Source organism: Amia ocellicauda, chromosome 17, assembly GCF_036373705.1.
Source record: "Amia ocellicauda isolate fAmiCal2 chromosome 17, fAmiCal2.hap1, whole genome shotgun sequence".
Classification (NCBI taxonomy): domain Eukaryota; kingdom Metazoa; phylum Chordata; class Actinopteri; order Amiiformes; family Amiidae; genus Amia; species Amia ocellicauda.
In genome coordinates this window covers 25,365,175-25,384,205 of record NC_089866.1, presented here as the reverse complement: position 1 = coordinate 25,384,205, position 19,031 = coordinate 25,365,175, and the positions used below count along the sequence as shown (strand labels likewise).

General features: G+C 41.0%; 1 protein-coding gene across 2 annotated transcripts in view; it reads right to left on the bottom strand.

The window, feature by feature from the left end:
- The window catches only part of LOC136712843 (sarcoplasmic/endoplasmic reticulum calcium ATPase 2), a 56,865-nt gene that overhangs the window by 22,991 nt on the left and 14,843 nt on the right, over nt 1-19,031 (bottom strand). For both annotated transcript variants that reach the window (XM_066689641.1, XM_066689640.1), the window contains exon 5: nt 13,240-13,378. In XM_066689641.1, the coding sequence (XP_066545738.1) occupies nt 13,240-13,378 (139 nt within the window). The remainder of the gene's footprint in view (nt 1-13,239; nt 13,379-19,031) is intronic.

Below are 19,031 nucleotides of genomic sequence, written 5' to 3'. Positions count from 1 at the left end.
CACAGGCAAGCATCATGCAACAAGGGTTAAAAGCACAGAGCTCTCCAGAAATGGGGTTGTAGAGATTAACCATGCATGCTCTACTCAAGATCTCGGGATTAATATGGGGGGGGGGCAAGCCAGGAATACAACCCCCCCAGAAATCAAGTTGTGGGCCACTTATCAAAAAACACAAAAGCAATCCTAAGGTCTAGTGTGTGTAGCAGATTCACATGAACAAGGGGGAGAATGTACCTCTCGCTACAACCTCTTATGCTTTCATTCTACAAAACCTCAGAATGCTTCACCACACAACCAATGGCAGCTCCAATAAAAGCACCGCTGGGACTTAAAAATAGGATGTGATCATTCTTTCCACTAACAAAGGAACTTATTAGTGCTCATAAAAAAGTATATAAAACAATAAAAGATTTACAGTCCCTCGCTGTGATCGCACGGCAGACGCAGAGATGGATTTAGGAGATTTACAGAAGATGGGCTTTTATTGCCACTCGACATCCTTAACATTTTAATGCCTGCTGCTGGCCGGTCGTTAAGGAGGCCTCCTGTCGAGTTCAGATGCAGAACTCCAATCCACTACAGGACTTAAATCAGTGCGTACTCACAGCTTAAATGACCACACATTAGAGGAGTAGTTTACACCAGCAGGGCTCTCCTTGTGCTTCATACCTCACATTCCACACAATGCTCTTCATATGGGCCTTTTTTTTTTTTTTTTAAACCATGGGATTGTTCTGGTGTGGGCTCCCTACATTTTACCTGGAAATTGTGTTTTTTTTTGTTTTTTTTTAAAGAAAAGCAAGAGAACAGCACAAAGATCCCTTCATATCAGTCCTTTGATATCAGGAAGAAAATCCAGGTAGAACACATTATGGGGTCATTCCGAAATGTGAAAATATAGATTTTGCACATGTGTGCGCGTGTGTGCATGCACAGTGTAAGATGCAGGTCAGAAAACAAATTATATTTTCAAAGTCAAGAGATAAGTCAAATGTGTACAGTGAGCCAGTTTGTCAACCTGGATAAGGGCATCTGATAAATAATAGAGAGTCATATTCTTGAGTGAATTAAGTGTTCTTTGGGCTCAACTGTAAATGGCTGAATGACATTGTGGAACAAGGGTTAATTTGACCTTTGTTGGGTTTACAGAGGAGGGACCTGCAGTAAAATAATTGGCTCTTGTTAATCATCTCCTTTTTCAGTGGTGTAAAAGAAGTGAAGTACGTATTTTTAAGTGATCAGATATTTTATCTTGTCTCACAATTGATCTAAAGGTTTTCACTCCTTGAAATGAAAAAAGGTTTGAATTTTTAACCTTTAATTTTGATGGGTGTATTCCTAGTTCTAGCTAGTGACAAACCACTTGAAGCAATGCTTTCTGTATAATCTGTATCTGTACTTTCTGTACCTGTTTTAAGGTAATCCTCAAACTTCATGGTGATATTGTACAAACACATGCCAACACAGGCGCACTGATTAAACAGTGAAGGAGACCGATTACCAAGTAAGTTATTTTACATCAAGTCCTTCAACCCCTGCTCTATAAACCCAGCAAAAGGTCAGATCATTAACTCGTGTCAAGAGAGTTTCAGCAATTCTCCGATCGGGCTGTTAGTGACACTCTCACCCAGAAGCCATTATATAGGGTCATTAAATCAGACGTAGGCAGGGCTACTTATAGTAGGCCAATTCAATTACAGATGCACCCAAGCCATTTGAAAGTGACCTCTTGCATCTAGAATGTAGAAGCAATTAAAAAAAAAAAAAAAAATCACCCAGGAATTTCTTCATTTAACTAATTGTTCAATCTTAGGCCCCCCAGTTAAATCCCAAAGCTGCAGCATTGCTTTCATTTCCTTCAATTACCTTAGTGCATGGTACCATGCCTTCCTAAATTAAAATACCGGTTGAGAGAATCTATGGATGGGCTGTTTTAATTCACTTCTGATTTTTTTTTTTTTTTCTTCATTTGACTGTGCAGAATGATGAGAATGTTTGGCCAAGTATTTTGAAGTAAATGGCACTGGAGTAACCATTGTGATTTAAGGAAAGGCTGGAAAAATAAAATCCAATAAAAAAAAAAAAAAATCCTAGAGAGCTGCGGTATGTCCTGTGGTATATATGAACAAGGTTACATTGTCTAGGTACGGTTTAATGGCGTTTCCTCAGAAGCCTTACCAGGTCTGCAAAAGAGCACACATGGCATGCAATGGGAAGAAAAAAAAAAAAAAAAAAGATACTACAGATAAAAATTAGCTCTTTGCATATTCCTTAAGAGGATTCTACAGCTTCCTTTAGCACAGAGCTTGTTCAGTCCTACACTGTTTCCCCCCTCAGGCTTCAGTTAACATTTTAGCCTTGTATAGTGGGCTGTTAGGAAGAATTTTAGGATTTTAAGGAGGTGAAAAAGGTACTGGAGGTCCAGTTATGGAACCGTTGAAAAGGAATTCAGTACATCCCTTTACTGCACCCATTTGAATTTAACTTGAATCAAATTTGAATGCAAATTCTTGCATTGTCCTGCATTCTCCAGCTTTGCATTCTGCAGGTCTCTTCACAACACCTACCAAGAATAAAATAAATAAAGCCATTTACATATTCAGCGTGGAGAGCTCAAGTGAAAATTGTCATGACAACAGTGCATTTACAGCAGAGCCAATCAGCAGATGGTTCCCAACAAGACTGACTTGCAGTTGAACTCCAGTACTTAGCTAGAGGGGGGAGAGAGGGGAAAAAGTACAAGACAAAAAGGAAAAAATAAAAAGGAGAAAGCTACCATCAGATTTCCTTTCCATTTTCAGGCTCAAGCAACATGAAAGCTAGTCTTAGCCCGCCATGCCCTTGAGCAGTGAGAAAATAGCATTAGACAAACAATGAGCAAGGCCAAAAATGGGAAAACTATTCCGATCTGTTCCCTGATGCTGTGATCAGGTTTAAATGTGGACACATGATAGCAGCTGCTTCCCAGCTATCGCAGCTCCCCGGGAACGGCAAAGCTAATACCTCAGAGCTGTGATCGGAGAGAGAGAGAAGGCACTCACGTCAATCTCTCTGCGCACACAGCGGCACTTTCCACCTTCTGGACAGCTGAGCATCTACTCTGCTGTGCTTTTATTATTAGATTAGCACATCCATTGCAACTGCTATACTGCCCCCAACATCAGCATATAATAGAAGCCGTGAAATTGCATTGCAAGTCAGAAATCCACAAGTTGCAATTCTATTTTCTTATTTGTAGATTAAAAAACATTTTGACAGACCCCCCACCCCCAAGGGCTGATGAAACCCATTTTCCTCTCAAGCAGATCTGTATTCCGTTGTCATACATTTGGCTTCCACCTCGATCCAAGTCGACCTGCTTTTTTACAAAAGGAACTACATGAAAAGGTCACCATTGCTAAGATACTGTGGAGAGCATTACATAAAAATGGGTAAAGTTCCAATGAAACCTGAACTGCTACTAACAGTAATGTCCTTTGCGAAAAGACTATTCTCATTATTACCATTCTGTAAAAAGATCTTTGGGTTTAAAAATAAGTAGCCTAAAATTATTTTTTGCGCAAACGTTTCCTTGGTCCAGTGCCTTTTTTTAGATTTTTACAAAAGCATTTTAAATAAATGCAGTACGTGACCAACAGAAACAGCCCTATGCTTTTATCTTGCCCTCTCAGTCATGTTGCTAAAAGGGCACTTCCTCAAGTTTTGCAACATTTCCTCTGATACTGCAAAGGCTTTGATAAAGGAGCAGTTTAGAGAGGGGGGGGGGGGGGATTTCATTTTATATATATGCATACATACTTAATGCAGAAACCGAGAAGCAAATATTTATGAACCCAATTCATTGTGTGAACAAACTGATAGATTGAAAATCTGTAACTGTGAAAGACCAAGGGGTGCGACAATTGTGGTTCAGGACGGCTACAATGCAATGTTTTGGTTCCACCCCGCGTTAACTAATTCTATATAATCAATTTCTTCCTTAATTGATTGCTGATACAATCTTTCCTAGGTCATTAGTTAAGTGGTAAAAAAAAATCCTACAGGATCTGGCTCTGGAGGAATAAATTGCGATTCCTTGTTATATGTTAAATAGCCTGACGAGATGGATTGTTTTCCTGAAGCGATTACCGTCTGCCTATAGCACGTATATCATCCACACTGTCCAGTTTGATTAACATTCAAATACGTCTTCTGCGCAATGGCAGCTGTTCTTCCCTGGATTATTATCGGACACCATAAACCATTCCCAAGATGAAAATCCCTGTCATTTGCAAAAAATGAATAGCTCAAGATCTCATTGATCTGCAATGGATGTTTTGTCTTCCTTGTAACGTTTTTGCGCACCACTAATAAGCTTCCCCTGTGCACATCCTGGTGATAAACAAGCTATTTTATCTGGCAAAGGTAGCAAGACAGAAGATACCGTAATCTGAAACGCCAACCGTCTAATACAAGATATTGTGGCAGAGTTTTGCAGAGATCCAGCTGACCATATAAAATAAAAGTGGATTTGTTTTCCTTTAGCGACAAAAACAGTATACCTGAATTAAATTTCCCTTGCTTTTAATGTAAACCGGAAGTAACAGTCTGAGTTGGGTTCTCTCAGTCCCCTTTAACGCTGGACTAGAAGCTTGACTTAAAGAGAGCAAAGTTTCTCACATGAGGCAATGGTCTGACTTGCTTGGCACATTATTCAACCTGCATTGAAGAAAAAAAGAAAAAAACACTCCCCTTACTAACAGAGCATCTCAATGCAGAAAACAAATTGAAGTTCTGGAATCAAGTGCACAGACTATCAGCAGCATGGGGAATCTTAATTGGATCGGACGATTCTCTGCCCAGCCAATCGGTGCGTTGCTTGGGGTCTATAATTAACAGCAGATACGACCAGATCTAGGGAGCCTGATTTCTCCACACCCAACTGGGTCGGCTTGAGAAAGAACGGACTGGCCTAGAAAGAATGTAGGCTGAGGGAAACGAGGCCCATGTTAAAGCTGCAGAGCCTCAAGGTATGATGCATCCAACATATCCGGCCAAAAAACCAAAAAAAAAAAAAAAAAACGTTCATTGTGTTCGTCTGGGGAATGACTGAATTGTCTCTATAATGAACATATACTGAATAACTAAAAACAGAGTCAGTTACAAAATGGCTGTGGAATTAACTTAAATGCACCCTGGTAAGCTGTACTGGGGAGAGGGGTTAAAATCGGTTTTGTTGTAATTAAAATCCAAATGCAGGACACATTGTAGTGCAATTAAAGCCATTCATGAAGAGTCAAAGGTTAACGTTTATTTCAGCTGTGGCAGGTACTCAGTGGATTAATATTTAGAGTAATGTTTAGCACATAGATGTAGACTTCCAAAATTATTTACCCTATATGAAAGGTCATTCAGGATGAGAATTTCATTTTGAATTTCACAAAACAGCCTCAGGGTAAAATCCACAAGATGGTTCTGGAAGTTTCTTAAATGTCACTGCCATGTTATTTTTATATAGTTGTGCTGGCTGCAATTATGAAAATGACAAACTTCCTGCTACAAGCAAATAAGAGGCTTGCCAGAGCCTGTCAAGACCTGCAGCTAGGGGTGTGTCACCGAAGACTTGGTGAAAATTCCAGGTTAAATGGCTAAACTTTCACAAGAGGACTTGAGCTCAGAGTGCAGGGATCCCCTCTAGTTCAGTAGTGGTTCAGATCAGGGGAGCATGACCCAAGGAGTGCCATGCCATTGGCTGAGCAGCAGCAGGGTTGGACAGGACAGTGTTGAGCAAATCGGGTTTGATTTGCTCAGCACACATGGCTCCCCGCTGCAGTGAAGGCTCCGTTTCAGAACAGCAGGCAGGTAAGCGCTCTCAGTCTTGACGGGACTAATCTGGGAAGCTCTTCCTGTGGCGCTCCCTGCCTGAGTCACTACAGTCAAGATTGCCAATTATCATGTTCCAGTTTTGTTTGTGGGAAGGTGGTACTCTCGGGCATCTGTTGCATATAATGTGATGAACTCCCAGGAGGAATGGATGGAGGTGAAGTTGTCACTATGATTATCACTCTTCTAAAGCAAGTCACAGGGGGGGGAATTGAATGCTTAAGGATGACAAGACTAGATACCCTGATCAGATTAGCACTCTTTTAATAAGACTGCTTCAACAGTTTACTAGATATTTTGGTATTGTTCATACTTTTAATGCTTCTTTAAAAATGTAAAGTAACCCAGGGGAACTTATGCATTTATATAATGGCTTTGAAATACACTACCCTATTTTGTGAATAAAAAGATCCCAATAAATACCAAAATTAGACCAACTTTAAGACATAAGTGGCAAATTATCTGCTCCGTCTGTCGGGCTCAAACTGTTACATCCCGTTTCCACTATCTCAGGCTTGCAAATACTTTATTTTATTTTTTTCCCCCTCTCTTTTCTTTTGCTCTGCATCAGTCATTCTCCTTCTTCTGCAGGCAAAACTAGAATGGTACAACTGTTGCGGACATGTAAACATTAAAACAGATCTGATCTTATACGCCAAAGAGCGAGAGACTGGTCACTTGGGGACAAGAGGGTTATGTCTCTTGGTCTGGGGGCAGTGAGATACTCAGGGCAGGACCTTCTCTTGGCAGTGGGTTGGGATTTTGCTAGTCTACCATGCATGGAAGAGCCCTTCTTTCCCCTCGCTCAACCCAAAGCCCAGCTGGGAAAGAAGGAACTTAAAAACACTGGTGGTTCATGGTCACCATTCATTTGAAACCTCCCAAAGACAAGCGTACCCAACTGTGGCTTCAGAGTGCGTCTGATCATTAACCTTTCATGATTCCAGTTCATTGACATTCAATTAACCATCTCAGCCTGGAATAGTGGCTTTCACATCTGTTGCATGGAAAAAAAAAAAATAAATAAAAAAAAAAAAAAATGAAAAAAGGAACGCAAACTAGAGACTTGCACCTGTATTTAGTTCGGAAACCTCAGGCGGTCACATCGAGCCACAGAAATTAAACTGACTTGACAAACTCAGACAAATCAACAGGCATAATACTAAAATGACCCACGATAACAGCTGTGCTAAGATATTGATCACCTTGAACTACAATACATGATACAAAAAAACTCAAAAGCAGGTTAACCCCCTACCCTACCCCCCCGAGCAAGACTTAAGCACAGATAACCTCTTCTTGCAATTTGCTTAATCTATCCTCTGTCAAATATGTTATTTGTTTGATTAATGTTAAACTGGAGGGGGTTATTCCAATGCATCTTCTATTTAGTAAAGGAATGTTGTGGAATAGCCATAATTGCCCCCTCATTATCATGGGCGGGAAAGAATTAGTGTGTAGTGTTGATTTGCATAATTGGGCTGAAGGGATTTGATCGAGATCTTGGGATCTCAAATTTGGCAAGCCTGCTGAATATAAGGCCCTGCACAATCTGGTAATCAACTAGAACCCTGGAGAACTCTCCAATCACGATGGTAGGATCAAGTATTTAATTGCATATTGGTTGCCATTTCACTGGATCTTTGGAAAAGCATATTGCAATTATCTGTACATCTCAGTGCGTTATTCACTCAAAAAGCCACAAGCTGGAGTGTCTCTAGGATAAAGCAGTATTAAGTTGCTGGCACTTTCGCTGGCAGAATTTAAGATCATGTTTCTCCTGGTTAGAGGTTCTTCGTAATGGACTCTTTGAGGGTCATGAGGCCTCGTCTGCACTCTTCCTCCACCCGTTGCCAATTACTGCCAATGCAAGTCTTGGAATGGCAGGAGGGTTAAATCCCTGTGGTCACCTTCTCCAATATCAGAGAGACAAATTTGCTTACTCATGCTGTGCAGAGAAATCACATGGGACTTTGTTTTAAAAACAGAAGGATCAGAGATTATATTGATGCATATTTTAAAAGGATTTTTACTATACAAAAAATAAAAAGTCAAGGCAAAAAAAAAAATGGATGGGATCATCTGTGAGATGAATATTCATGTGGCTGGTTTATATGAATGGCCTCGGAGACAACAGTGTAGGTGCTCAAACAGAATCAGGTGTTGTAGATTGTCTCGTTGCCCAATAGCGATGCTTAAAGATCCAACAAGGAATCAAGTGGGTGTACAAAGTTTTTTTTGGTGGCTTGTCTGTCACAAGGGTTTTAACACCTAGTCTCTTGAAAGTGTGGCACAGGTTGTAGAAGATGCATTGGGCCTCAAATGCACACCACTGTGAGGCCCCTGCTGTGGTGGCTCCCAGTTTAGATGGTCTAAAGAGGAAATGGAAAAGGTTGAGAAGTGGCAGAATGTGGGAGAGTTTAAGTATTTTTTACGGCCATTCTCCCACTTTTGCGGACAAGCTGGGTGGCGGCCACCTGATGTGCTGTTCTGCCTCCTGCAGTTAGTATAGGCAGTGACACGAGATGCTTGCCAGGCTACACAAAATGCCACATGCCATCCCAGGCGTCTGGAATGCCAGGCTGCTGGTGGAGGTGGTGAGAGGGGGGCAGGGGAGGGTGGCGTACCCCAGAGCATAATACACAGCCATTACCCTACAAGGTCATCTTTCTCGCTGCAGACAATGACAACAGCTCTACGTATAGCCCCCCACTTCCTTTCTCTTTCCTCCCCCCAAAACATGTATGTCAGGTTTTTGGATTTAGCTTTGCCATTGCATGTCAACCAACCTGTTTATTGCTTTGCCCTTTATCTAGCAAAACCACCCATTGCAGATCTCTTAAAATATATATTTTTTTTAATCCCAACAAGGCTATATGAAAGAAATCCTATTTGGAAGAGTCTTAAACCTGTGTGATTTTAGAATGTGAAGGGTGTCTCCAATTGTACAAGAGGTGTCATCTCAGTTAGTTTGGGCCTGGGATGGCATTTATGTATAAGATCAGAAGTATAGGAATGTTTGGAAATGCTGCTCTGATATTGGCTGGTTTAACAATTTATAATGAGCAAAAAGTACCAATTCGGTAGACTTTAGAAGGAACACTCTTGTCATCGAGGTTTCCAGCCCCGGTAATGCATTGTTTGGACATTCTCAAGCGTGTCTTAAGTAATTTAGGGTTTGGAAGAACAGGGAGCTCAAGCAGTGAGCACAATACTGCAAGAGCAGAGATGTGAACTTGATGGTAGGCAGGAACAAGTACTCATTTGCAGTCAATTGATGGTGTGGAAGGGAACTGTGACGCATCTTCAATAGACGTGTATGTGTGCGCGTGTCCCTCAATGACATTGCAGGACCAAGTGTGGCAGGGGAGAGGAGACTGCAGGAGTACTGGAAAATAGGTGGTGAATAAACCAAGACACCAGAAATAGACACAAACGTGCATTTCCAATCTCCTTCCTTTAGGCTTAAGAAAACTTCAGTATGAGCACAGAAGTTCAAATAATCCTTTTATAGTCATAAATCTATTACAAGGCTAAATAGAAAAGATTACCATTTTCCATTACCTAATATTCTCTGATCTTCTCCATAATACTGTAAAACAAACAGCTCTTTATCCTCATAAAACAATTTGATTTGCACACACTTTTTCACAAGTTTGAAACTCCAAAACAGTTTCTTAATATCCACACTGTAAAGCTAAATATTCAGGAATTAAGGAAATTAAACCTCAACACTGCACCTAAGTGATCTATACCAAGTCTTTGTTTTATTATGTAGACGTATTCACTAAATTTCAAAATAGACTAGGAACAGATGGAGATGTTGATAGGGATTGCACAAATGTACTTCATAGGAGATTTTACAGTGCAGGTGGTAAATACTTATGCAAGCACCATATTTTCAGTTTAAATTTTTCTTACAAATAAAACATAAAACTAATGTCACAATAATTGATTTTGCGTTTCAGCATTTTAAACTAAAATATCAAACAATGAAATTTCAATAGCCCACAGTAATGATCAGGGGTCTGAATACTTTTGCAAGGCACTGTGTAAGTATATAAGAAATAAATATGCCAGCCAGCTTTAGTTACAGAACGTAAAAAAATGCCATTTCAGGTTGCTGTGTTTAGGGTTTGCATGCCTTGCATTTCAAACGGTTTTCATAAACATTTTCTGGCCTCGTTTGAAACGAGCGATACTGGAAACGTGGTACTTAAAGATAAAAATCCAGCTCCTGAATTGTTCTGCCCTGGGAACTGCTGAAATGATGTTTGGATCCCTGGGTGTGTGTTGCCATCTGAAGAGAAGGCTAGGGAGGAGGGGGGGGGGGCTACATTCTGCACAGTGTTTAAAATTCTGTTCATGAAGCATCACATCGCAGTGCTCATCTGAGAGTGTGTCCTTGTGTCCTCTACACTGCCTGCCTGCCTGCCTGCCTGCCTGCCTGCCTGCCTGCTGCTGCTGCTGCTGCTGCTGCTGCTGCTCCTGGCCCACCAGAACAGGGGGGTCAGCCCCCACCACCCATCCCCCAGTCATTATCTTTTGATGCAAAAAGGCTGAATAATTCCAATACCCAATTCATCCTAAAGCATTTTTTTTCCTCCATTAGGGAAGGAAAATTACTTTAACCAAACCTTGTCCTTTTCTTTTCTTCCATCATTTCTTGCTGCAGGCAGGATAACAGAACGCAGTGACGTGGGAACAGTGACATTCTTGGCTTCACTCAAGACTGGCTACACAACAGAGGGTGTATACAGGCTGACATGTATGGGCATATATAGCAGGTGGAAAACAAAGCCAATCCTTTATAGGAGAAGAGCGTTTTTTTTTAGTTTTTTTTTCAACTAAGTATCCTCAGCTAAATTATAAACCACATAACCATTACCTCATGTATGAGGTAACAAATTTAAAAAAACCTTAAAGAAAGATGTGCATGATTTAGTAGGGGCTTAACATTGTCCATCATGTGAATCAATGGAGAAATTGTTAGCAAGTGACTTGCGCAGTATTAATGGAGAATGATTTTTCACGTTTTCAGCAAAAGCAGCGACATTTTATTAACGTGGATCGCAATAATGTACCATTAGCAACTCCAAAATGAAACTTGCCTCATGCCCAAGCTGCTCATTTTAATAAAACCTGAAAAAGTAAAACAACGCGAATGTTCTTGGCGGCGACTGGGATGTTCCAAGAAATCCCACCACAGGGATCCTTACTTAAACGTTTCTGGCTTCCACACTTGCAGAGCCAGGAGAATGACTTTATGGATAGAGTGGTAAGGCCCTCTTGCATTCACAGCTGAACCCCAAAATCCATTTACTGAGACTAGACTAGAGCCTGGCATTTCCACCAGCAACTCTTTATTAATGCTTTTAGGTTCCTGCAATCTACTATCCATTCCCCTTGCTTAGAATACCTGTGAAGATACATTTTATAAGGATTGCACTCATTAAACCAGCTGTAACTGGGCTACACCTAATCACCTTACAGAAAAGCGTTTTGGCGGAGAGATTTCAATGCCCTGGAACTGAAAGCTAAACGGCATTGAAATAAACAGCACGTCAGCTAAGTTTTGTCTGCTGCGTCGCAAGCAGCCTGCTGTGCAATTTCACTCAGAGGGCTTACACTTTCCACACACAATTTGCATTATGAAAATGTGCGCATCACCCAAAAGCAAAACGGTGCTTCTCTGGACTATGAGCTCCCCAATATTCAATAGTCCACTCTAGTTGGTGTGTGTGCTCTAATTGGGTTCTGGGTCAGATGAAATCAAAATGACATTCTGGAAAAAAACACTGGAGCAACTCCCTAGATTCTCAGACTGGGGCCTCGATCCAAATTGGGTTTTCATTGACTTGTAATATTTTGAGAATTGGATTCTCAAGGGGGCATCGATTTCTTGTGCGTGTTAGTTTTATAATACCTAAAAGGTTTACAAATAAGCTACTAGAACTAAGAACCACCAGCCTTACATAGCTCAGCTCCTACACAGACTCACACATACATAGACACACGCATACAGTTGGACATTATATATATTATATATATATATATATATATATATATACACACACACACACACACACACATACACACATACACCTGGCAGGTTATATATAATGACTTATTTGTTCCTCAGTGTACAAGCCCAGTTCTGCTTCAGTTCCATCACCCCTTAGACACTGGAACAGAGTGGCTGTCCTTGTTGGACTTTACATGGTAAATTAACTGCTTTGACTTTTCTAAGCAAATGTACATAAATCGGTCAAGGATGTGTTTTTTTTTTTTTTTTTTAAAAAGCCCTTCATATTCTAAAAGAGAAGGTACAATGCTGGTGTAGAGGGATTAATCCAGTAAGCAGTTTTGATCACATCCATTACCCATCAGACCCCAGTCGGAGATTAAACTACTCGATTACTGGGAGTTCTGATCCGCCACTGCAATATTTCCAGGTTGCTGGTGACCATAAAGGAACTCACTGGTTACCCATTCAAGTCAGTGTTAGGTCACACAGTTGTGCACCAAACATTTGCACAGAATTAGATCAATTCAAAATTTGTAATTTCTTTCATTATACAGTGAACATTTTGCATACATCTCGATGGATAAACAAATTGAGGGATAGGGTTTGTGTACGTGTATAAAAGGCTTCCTGGAAACGCCTAGAAAAGTAAAAAATCATGGTCACCTGCTGCTATAAAGGGATTATTTAGGATTTGAACATTCCAATCTATTAAATATTACTGGATGTGTAAGTCTAAACCCTTACCGTTTGCTGCCCATTTCAGTAGGATAGGGGGTTATAAACTAGCCAAAAATTATACAAACAAATTTAGACTTGAAAGTTTAGAATTCTGCAATAGAGGAAATTTGCCACCCCAACCATCTACATCAGACAAGTGACAAACATAGTCGGTATCCTCAGCCCCCATGATTCACCTGTTGTCCCAGAGGATGACAGTTTACTGAAGGCCAGCAAACTTTCACTCCAGACCCAATTCATTTTAACGTCATCCAAATACCCATGGAGCACTGGCTCAGCCCATCTCTCAAATAATCCTGCCAGCACACTTGTCCGAAAGATTTGAGATTAGATTCCAGATAGGAACAGGATTAAATGTGCATGAAAATATTCCCTCAGTTGTATGTGGCAGAGAGGAGAGGGTGAGGGGGCTGGCTTGCACTGGGTCAGAATTGTCTTCAAACACCCACATTTTCAGAACGACTTACAAGTTAACTTTGACGTGTGAAGACAGAAGCTTAAACGGTGCAGTGCTTTCAACTCACACATCTAGTCAAATACATACTCTTTTTAGTCTCTGGTGTTTCCGAGATGCGTCTGCTTTCAGGCAGCATGTAAAACAAAGCACTTACCGGCAACTTCAACAATGTCTCCAGGGACGATATCCCTAGCTTTGATCCTCTGCACACTCTTCCTGTCTTGCCGGTACACCTTGCCCATCTCCGGCTCGTACTCCTTAAGGGCTTCGATGGCATTTTCAGCGTTCCGTTCCTGCGGAGAGAAGGAAGAGCTTGTTTTTAGCCTAAATCCACAGTGAGGTCTCTCCCACACCTCAACCAGTTTTCAAAAGGTCCACAAGAGGACAGTGCAAGTGTAATTGCAATTGGTCTTGTCACTCCTATGTCAAGTAAAAGGGGATTTTATACATCAACGGCCATCAGGAGTTGGTCACTGAACAGGAAGAGGAAATAATCCCCCTAATACTACCGCCCTGGTAAGAGTGTCATTGCCTCTTAATCTTCTAAATATATCAGGTCACCCAGATGCCTGTGACCTCCTGTAGGTCCAGTTTCTCAGCCAGAGCAGCAGTACAGGGAATGTGGGAAAGCTGTGGAGTGGTGCCAAACACAGAGGAGGAGGAGGAGGAGGAGGAGGAGGAGGAGGAGGAAAGAGAAAATTACAACAGATGACACTAAACATTTAATTACATTTTATTGCCCTATTCAATTTACTGTAAGGACAGAAATTCTTCCCTTCTTCGGTCCTCAAACAGTCAACTTAACAGTGAAAACAAGTTAACTTATTAGATTGTGTTTTCAGAGTTGTTGAAAGCATGTGGAAGACCACTTCAGATAACAAAAACATTCCCTCTCCAAAATCATTACTCTGCCAATAGCTCCAAACAAGTGAGCAAGAAACTACAGTTCTGTTCCTGTGCTTCAAATAATGACTTTGGGTTTCATAAACACAAATCTCAAATGAAAATCAGATTGCGCAAAAAGCATCCATGACAACGTAAAAGGGGTGGGAGAAAGACCAAAAAAAAAAAAAAGATAATACAACAATTTATGAATGCAATCTGTAATCAGGCAGCACAGCTGTAATGGCAGTCTTTTCAGATTAGAAGTTTCTATTAAAAAAGTAGCCTTTTGATTCTGATTAATCCCTGGGGCTTCTGGTGGTTTTATGCCGAGTTCCACAATGTTATTTTTGGCAGAAGCCTCACATGCACTTTCTTGGAAAGGGAAACGAACATGCCCTTCATAACTTCGATTGCTGTGGCACACAATACCCCCTGCACTCAAGTTTATATTTTATATAATATTCTTGGCTTTTCCTGCAGTTCCGATCATTGCCGGTATCAAAAATATAAAATCTGATAAGCAATTCAAATTGGAAACTAAACAAACATAACTAGGAATCACTGCTCCAAACTGAGTTTGCACCCTCCCATCATCAAAAGCTCTGTAGTCTATAGTCCACCCCACTTCAACATGTGCTGTGAACTTAAGACTTGTGCACTTAAGACTTGTGCACAGCAAGACAATTTTCTGTGGCACCATTTCCTGCTGAACATATACTCAGGTTCAAAGTCTATGTGCTCATTCCAGAGTTTAATAGCTTTCTCCAAAACCTGAACATAAAACATTTCCAAGTACAGTATATACAGTGAGGGAAAAAAGTATTTGATCCCCTGCTGATTTTGTACGTTTGCCCACTGACAAAGAAATGATCAGTCTATAATTTTAATGGTAGGTTTATTTTAACAGTGAGAGACAGAATAACAACAAAAAAATCCAGAAAAACTTTCAAAAAAGTTATACATTGATTTCCATGTTAATGAGGGAAATAAGTATTTGATCCCCTATCAATCAGCAAGATTTCTGGCTCCCAGGTATCTTTTATACAGGTAATGAGCCGAGATTAGGAGCAGTCTCTTAAAGGGAGTGCTCCTAATCTCAGCTCGTTACCTGTATAAAAGACACCTGTCCACAGAAGCAAATCAATCAGATTCCAAACTCTCCACCATGGCCAAGACCAAAGAGCTGTCCAAGGATGTCAGGGACAAGAGCAACAAGACCATCGCCAAGCATCTTGGTGAGAAGGTGACAACAGTTGGTGCGATTATTCGCAAATGGAAGAAACACAAAATAACTGTCAGTCTCCCTCGGTCTGGGGCTCCATGCAAGATCTCACCACGTGGAGTTTCAATGATCATGAGAACGGTGAGGAATCAGCCCAGAACTACACGGGAGGATCTTGTTAATGATCTCAAGGCAGCTGGGACCATAGTCACCAAGAAAACAATTGGTAACACACTACACCGTGAAGGACTGAAATCCTGCAGCGCCCGCAAGGTCCCCCTGCTCAAGAAAGCACATCGTCTGAAGTTTGCCAACATCTGAATGATTCAGAGGAGAACTGGGTGAAAGTGTTGTGGTCAGATGAGACCAAAATCAAGCTCTTTGGCATCAACTCAACTCACTGTGTTTGGAGGAGGAGGAATGACCCCAAGAACACCATCCCCACCGGAGGTGAAAACATTATGCTTTGGGGGTGTTTTTCTGCTAAGGGGACAGGACAACTGCACCGCATCAAAGAGACGATGGACAGGGCCATGTACCGTCAAATCTTGGGTGAGAACCTCCTTCCCTCAGCCAGGGCATTGAAAATGGGTCGTGGATGGGTATTCCAGCATGACAATGACCCAAAACACACAGCCAAGGCAACAAAGGAGTGGCTCAAGAAGAAGCACATTAAGGTCCTGGAGTGGCCTAGCCAGTCTCCAGACCTTAATCCCATAGAAAATCTGTGGAGGGAGCTGAAGGTTCGAGTTGCCAAACGTCAGCCTCGAAACCTTAATGACTTGGAGAGGATCTGCAAAGAGGAGTGGGACAAAATCCCTCCTGAGATGTGTGCAAACCTGGTGGCCAACTACAAGAAACGTCTGACCTCTGTGATTGCCAACAAAGGTTTTGCCACCAAGTACTAAGTCGAAGGGGTCAAATACTTATTTCCCTCATTAACATGCAAATCAATGTATAACTTTTTTGAAATGTGTTTTTCTGGATTTTTTTGTTGTTATTCTGTCTCTCACTGTTAAAATGCACCTATCATTCAAATTATAGACTGATCATTTCTTTGTCAGTGGGCAAACATACAAAATGAGCAGGGGATCAAATACTTTTTTCCCCTCACTATGTACAGGTGTGAAAAAATGCTGTAAAGTAAGAACGCTTTCAAAAATAGACATGTTAAAAGATTATATTAATCAATTAAAAAGCAAAATGAGTGAACAGAAGAAAAATCAAAATCCATATTTGATGTGACCACCCTTTGCCTTCAAAACAGCATCAATTCTTCTAGGTACACTGTTTTTGAAGGAACTTGGCAGGTAGGTTGGCCCAAACATCTTGGAGAACTAACCACAGTTCTGTGGATTTAAGCTGCCTCAGTTGCTTCTCTCTCTTCATGTAATCCCAGACAGACTCAATGATGTTGAGATCTGGGCTTCGTGGGGGCCATACCATCACTTCCAGGACTCCTTGTTCTTCTTTACGATGAAGATAGATTTTAATGACTGTCGCTGTATGTGTGGGGTCGTTGTCATGCTGCAGAATACATTTGGGGAAAATCAGATGCCTCCCTGATGGTATTGCATGATGGATAAGTATGTGCCTGTACTTCTCAGCATTGAGGAGACCATTAATTCTGACCAAATCCCCAACTACATTTGCAGAAATGCAGCTCCAAACTTGCAAGGAACCTCCACCAAGTTTCACTGTTGCCTGCAGACACTCATTCATATACTGCTCTCCAACCCTTCGGCGAACAAACTGCCTTCTGCTACAGCCAGATATTTCAAATGTTGACTCATCAGTCCAGAGCACCTGCTGCCATTTTTCTGCACCACAGTTCCTGTGATTTCCTGCTTTGTTGAGTCGCTTGGCCTTGTTGCCACGTCAGAGGTATGGCTTTTTTGCTGCAAGTCTCCCATGAAGGCCACTTCTGACCAGACTTCTCCAGACAGTTGATGGGTGTACCAGGGTCCCACTGTTTTCTACCAATTCTGAGCTGATGGCACTGCTGGACATCTTCCAATTGCAAACGAAGTAAGCATGATGCGTCTTTCATCTGCTGCAGTAAGTTTCCTTGGCCGACCACTGCATCTGCGGTCCTCAACGTTGTCCATTTCTTTGTGCTTCTTTAAAAGAGCTTTGACAGCACATCTGGAAACCCTCATCTGCCTTGAAATTTCTGCCTGGGAGAGACCTTGCTGATGCAGTATAACTACCTTGTGTCTTATTGCTGTGCTCAGTCTTGCCATGGTGTATGACTTTTGACAGTAAACTGTCCTTCACGGTGTAGTGTGTTACCAATTGTTTTCTTGGTGACTATGGTCCCAGCTGCCTTGAGATCATTAACAAGATCCTCCCGTGTAGTTCTGGGCTGATTCCTCACCTCACCTTGTTAGCCGAGTTTGGTTGTTCCTCACCCAGTTTTATTCCTCCTACACAGCTGTTTGTGTTTCAGTTAATGATTGTGTTTCAACCTACATATTGACCTGATGATTAGCACCTGTTTGGTATAATTGTTTAATCATACACCTGACTATATGACTACAAAATCCATGACTTTTTGCAAGTGTACCTAGAAGAACTGATGCTGTTTTTAAGGCAAAGGGTGGTCAAATATTGATTTGATGTGGATTATTCTTCTGTTCACTCACTTTGCATTTAGTTAATTGATAAATATAATCTATCTATAATAAATCTGTCTATTTTTGAAAGCATTCTTACTTTACAGCATTTTTTCACACCTGCCTAAAACTTTTACACAGTACTATATATGTGTGTATATTACACATACACACCTTTTATTTATTTTTAAAGCACTGCATCCCCCTTCCCTCCCTGTAGAACAAAGATTAAACTACAATGCACATAAAAAGGACAGTGATCAATGGCACTGTATAAACACTCAAAGTCCCAGGCTCCACCTTCTAATTTGCTCTGCTATTCAAGGTTTAGATTTCAAAAGTTGGTACTAGAAAAGGGAGTCAAAATAGTGCAGTGAAACTGCTTTTAATAGAATGAGGCCGACTTTCTAGATTAGAAAACAAACCAAAGTATTTTTCTAAGATTGAGAGAGAAAAAGCTACCTTGGCTACATAATGGCTCAAATAAATGTAGGGTTGAAATTAGATCTGAAATGTTTTTCAGGAATGAAGTCACCAGAAAGCAGTGCTAAAGAACTGGTCTATTGAACTGGTACTATTTTTGAAATCTGCAGCCCTGGCAAAGGTGGCCTATCGGCTAAATTCAAACTGCATGCCAGACAGACAGACATATTTAATCTCCTCTGGGCATCAATTATAACTGGGTATTTTGCAGCTTCCTGTAGTTTGGTTGTCCCTAGCAGGACATAAATATAGGTTCATTGTAAACAAACATATACATTAAGATTGCCATTAGCCTTTTTGTTTTCAGTTACAATTATAGCCTAACAAATACATAAAAATGACCTTAAGTTGTTCCTGAACGCAATTAGTATTTTTTTTGTATATTTAGCTTTGGATTCAAATCCTGACAACCATGAGAATTCATTTCCACAATTACTGGCAACTGCAGTTATAAAGATGAACACTGTAAAACACAAATCGGGCTAAAAATGGTTTCCGAGAGAACCCCAGAGTGTAACTAGGAATTTCCATTTAGGAAGATTATCGTCAAAAAGTGTGCAATCCTCACACTATTATTGTACCAGAACACAGAAACCAGCACTAATGTAGACTGACCTGAACCTGCATACACCCTGACCAGCACAAAATCATCAGCTTTCCAAGTGACCTGCCAAAAGTAGCATCCAATGAGAACAGAGTGGACAGGGGGGGTTACGATAAATAGACTTTGGGCGTTGTACA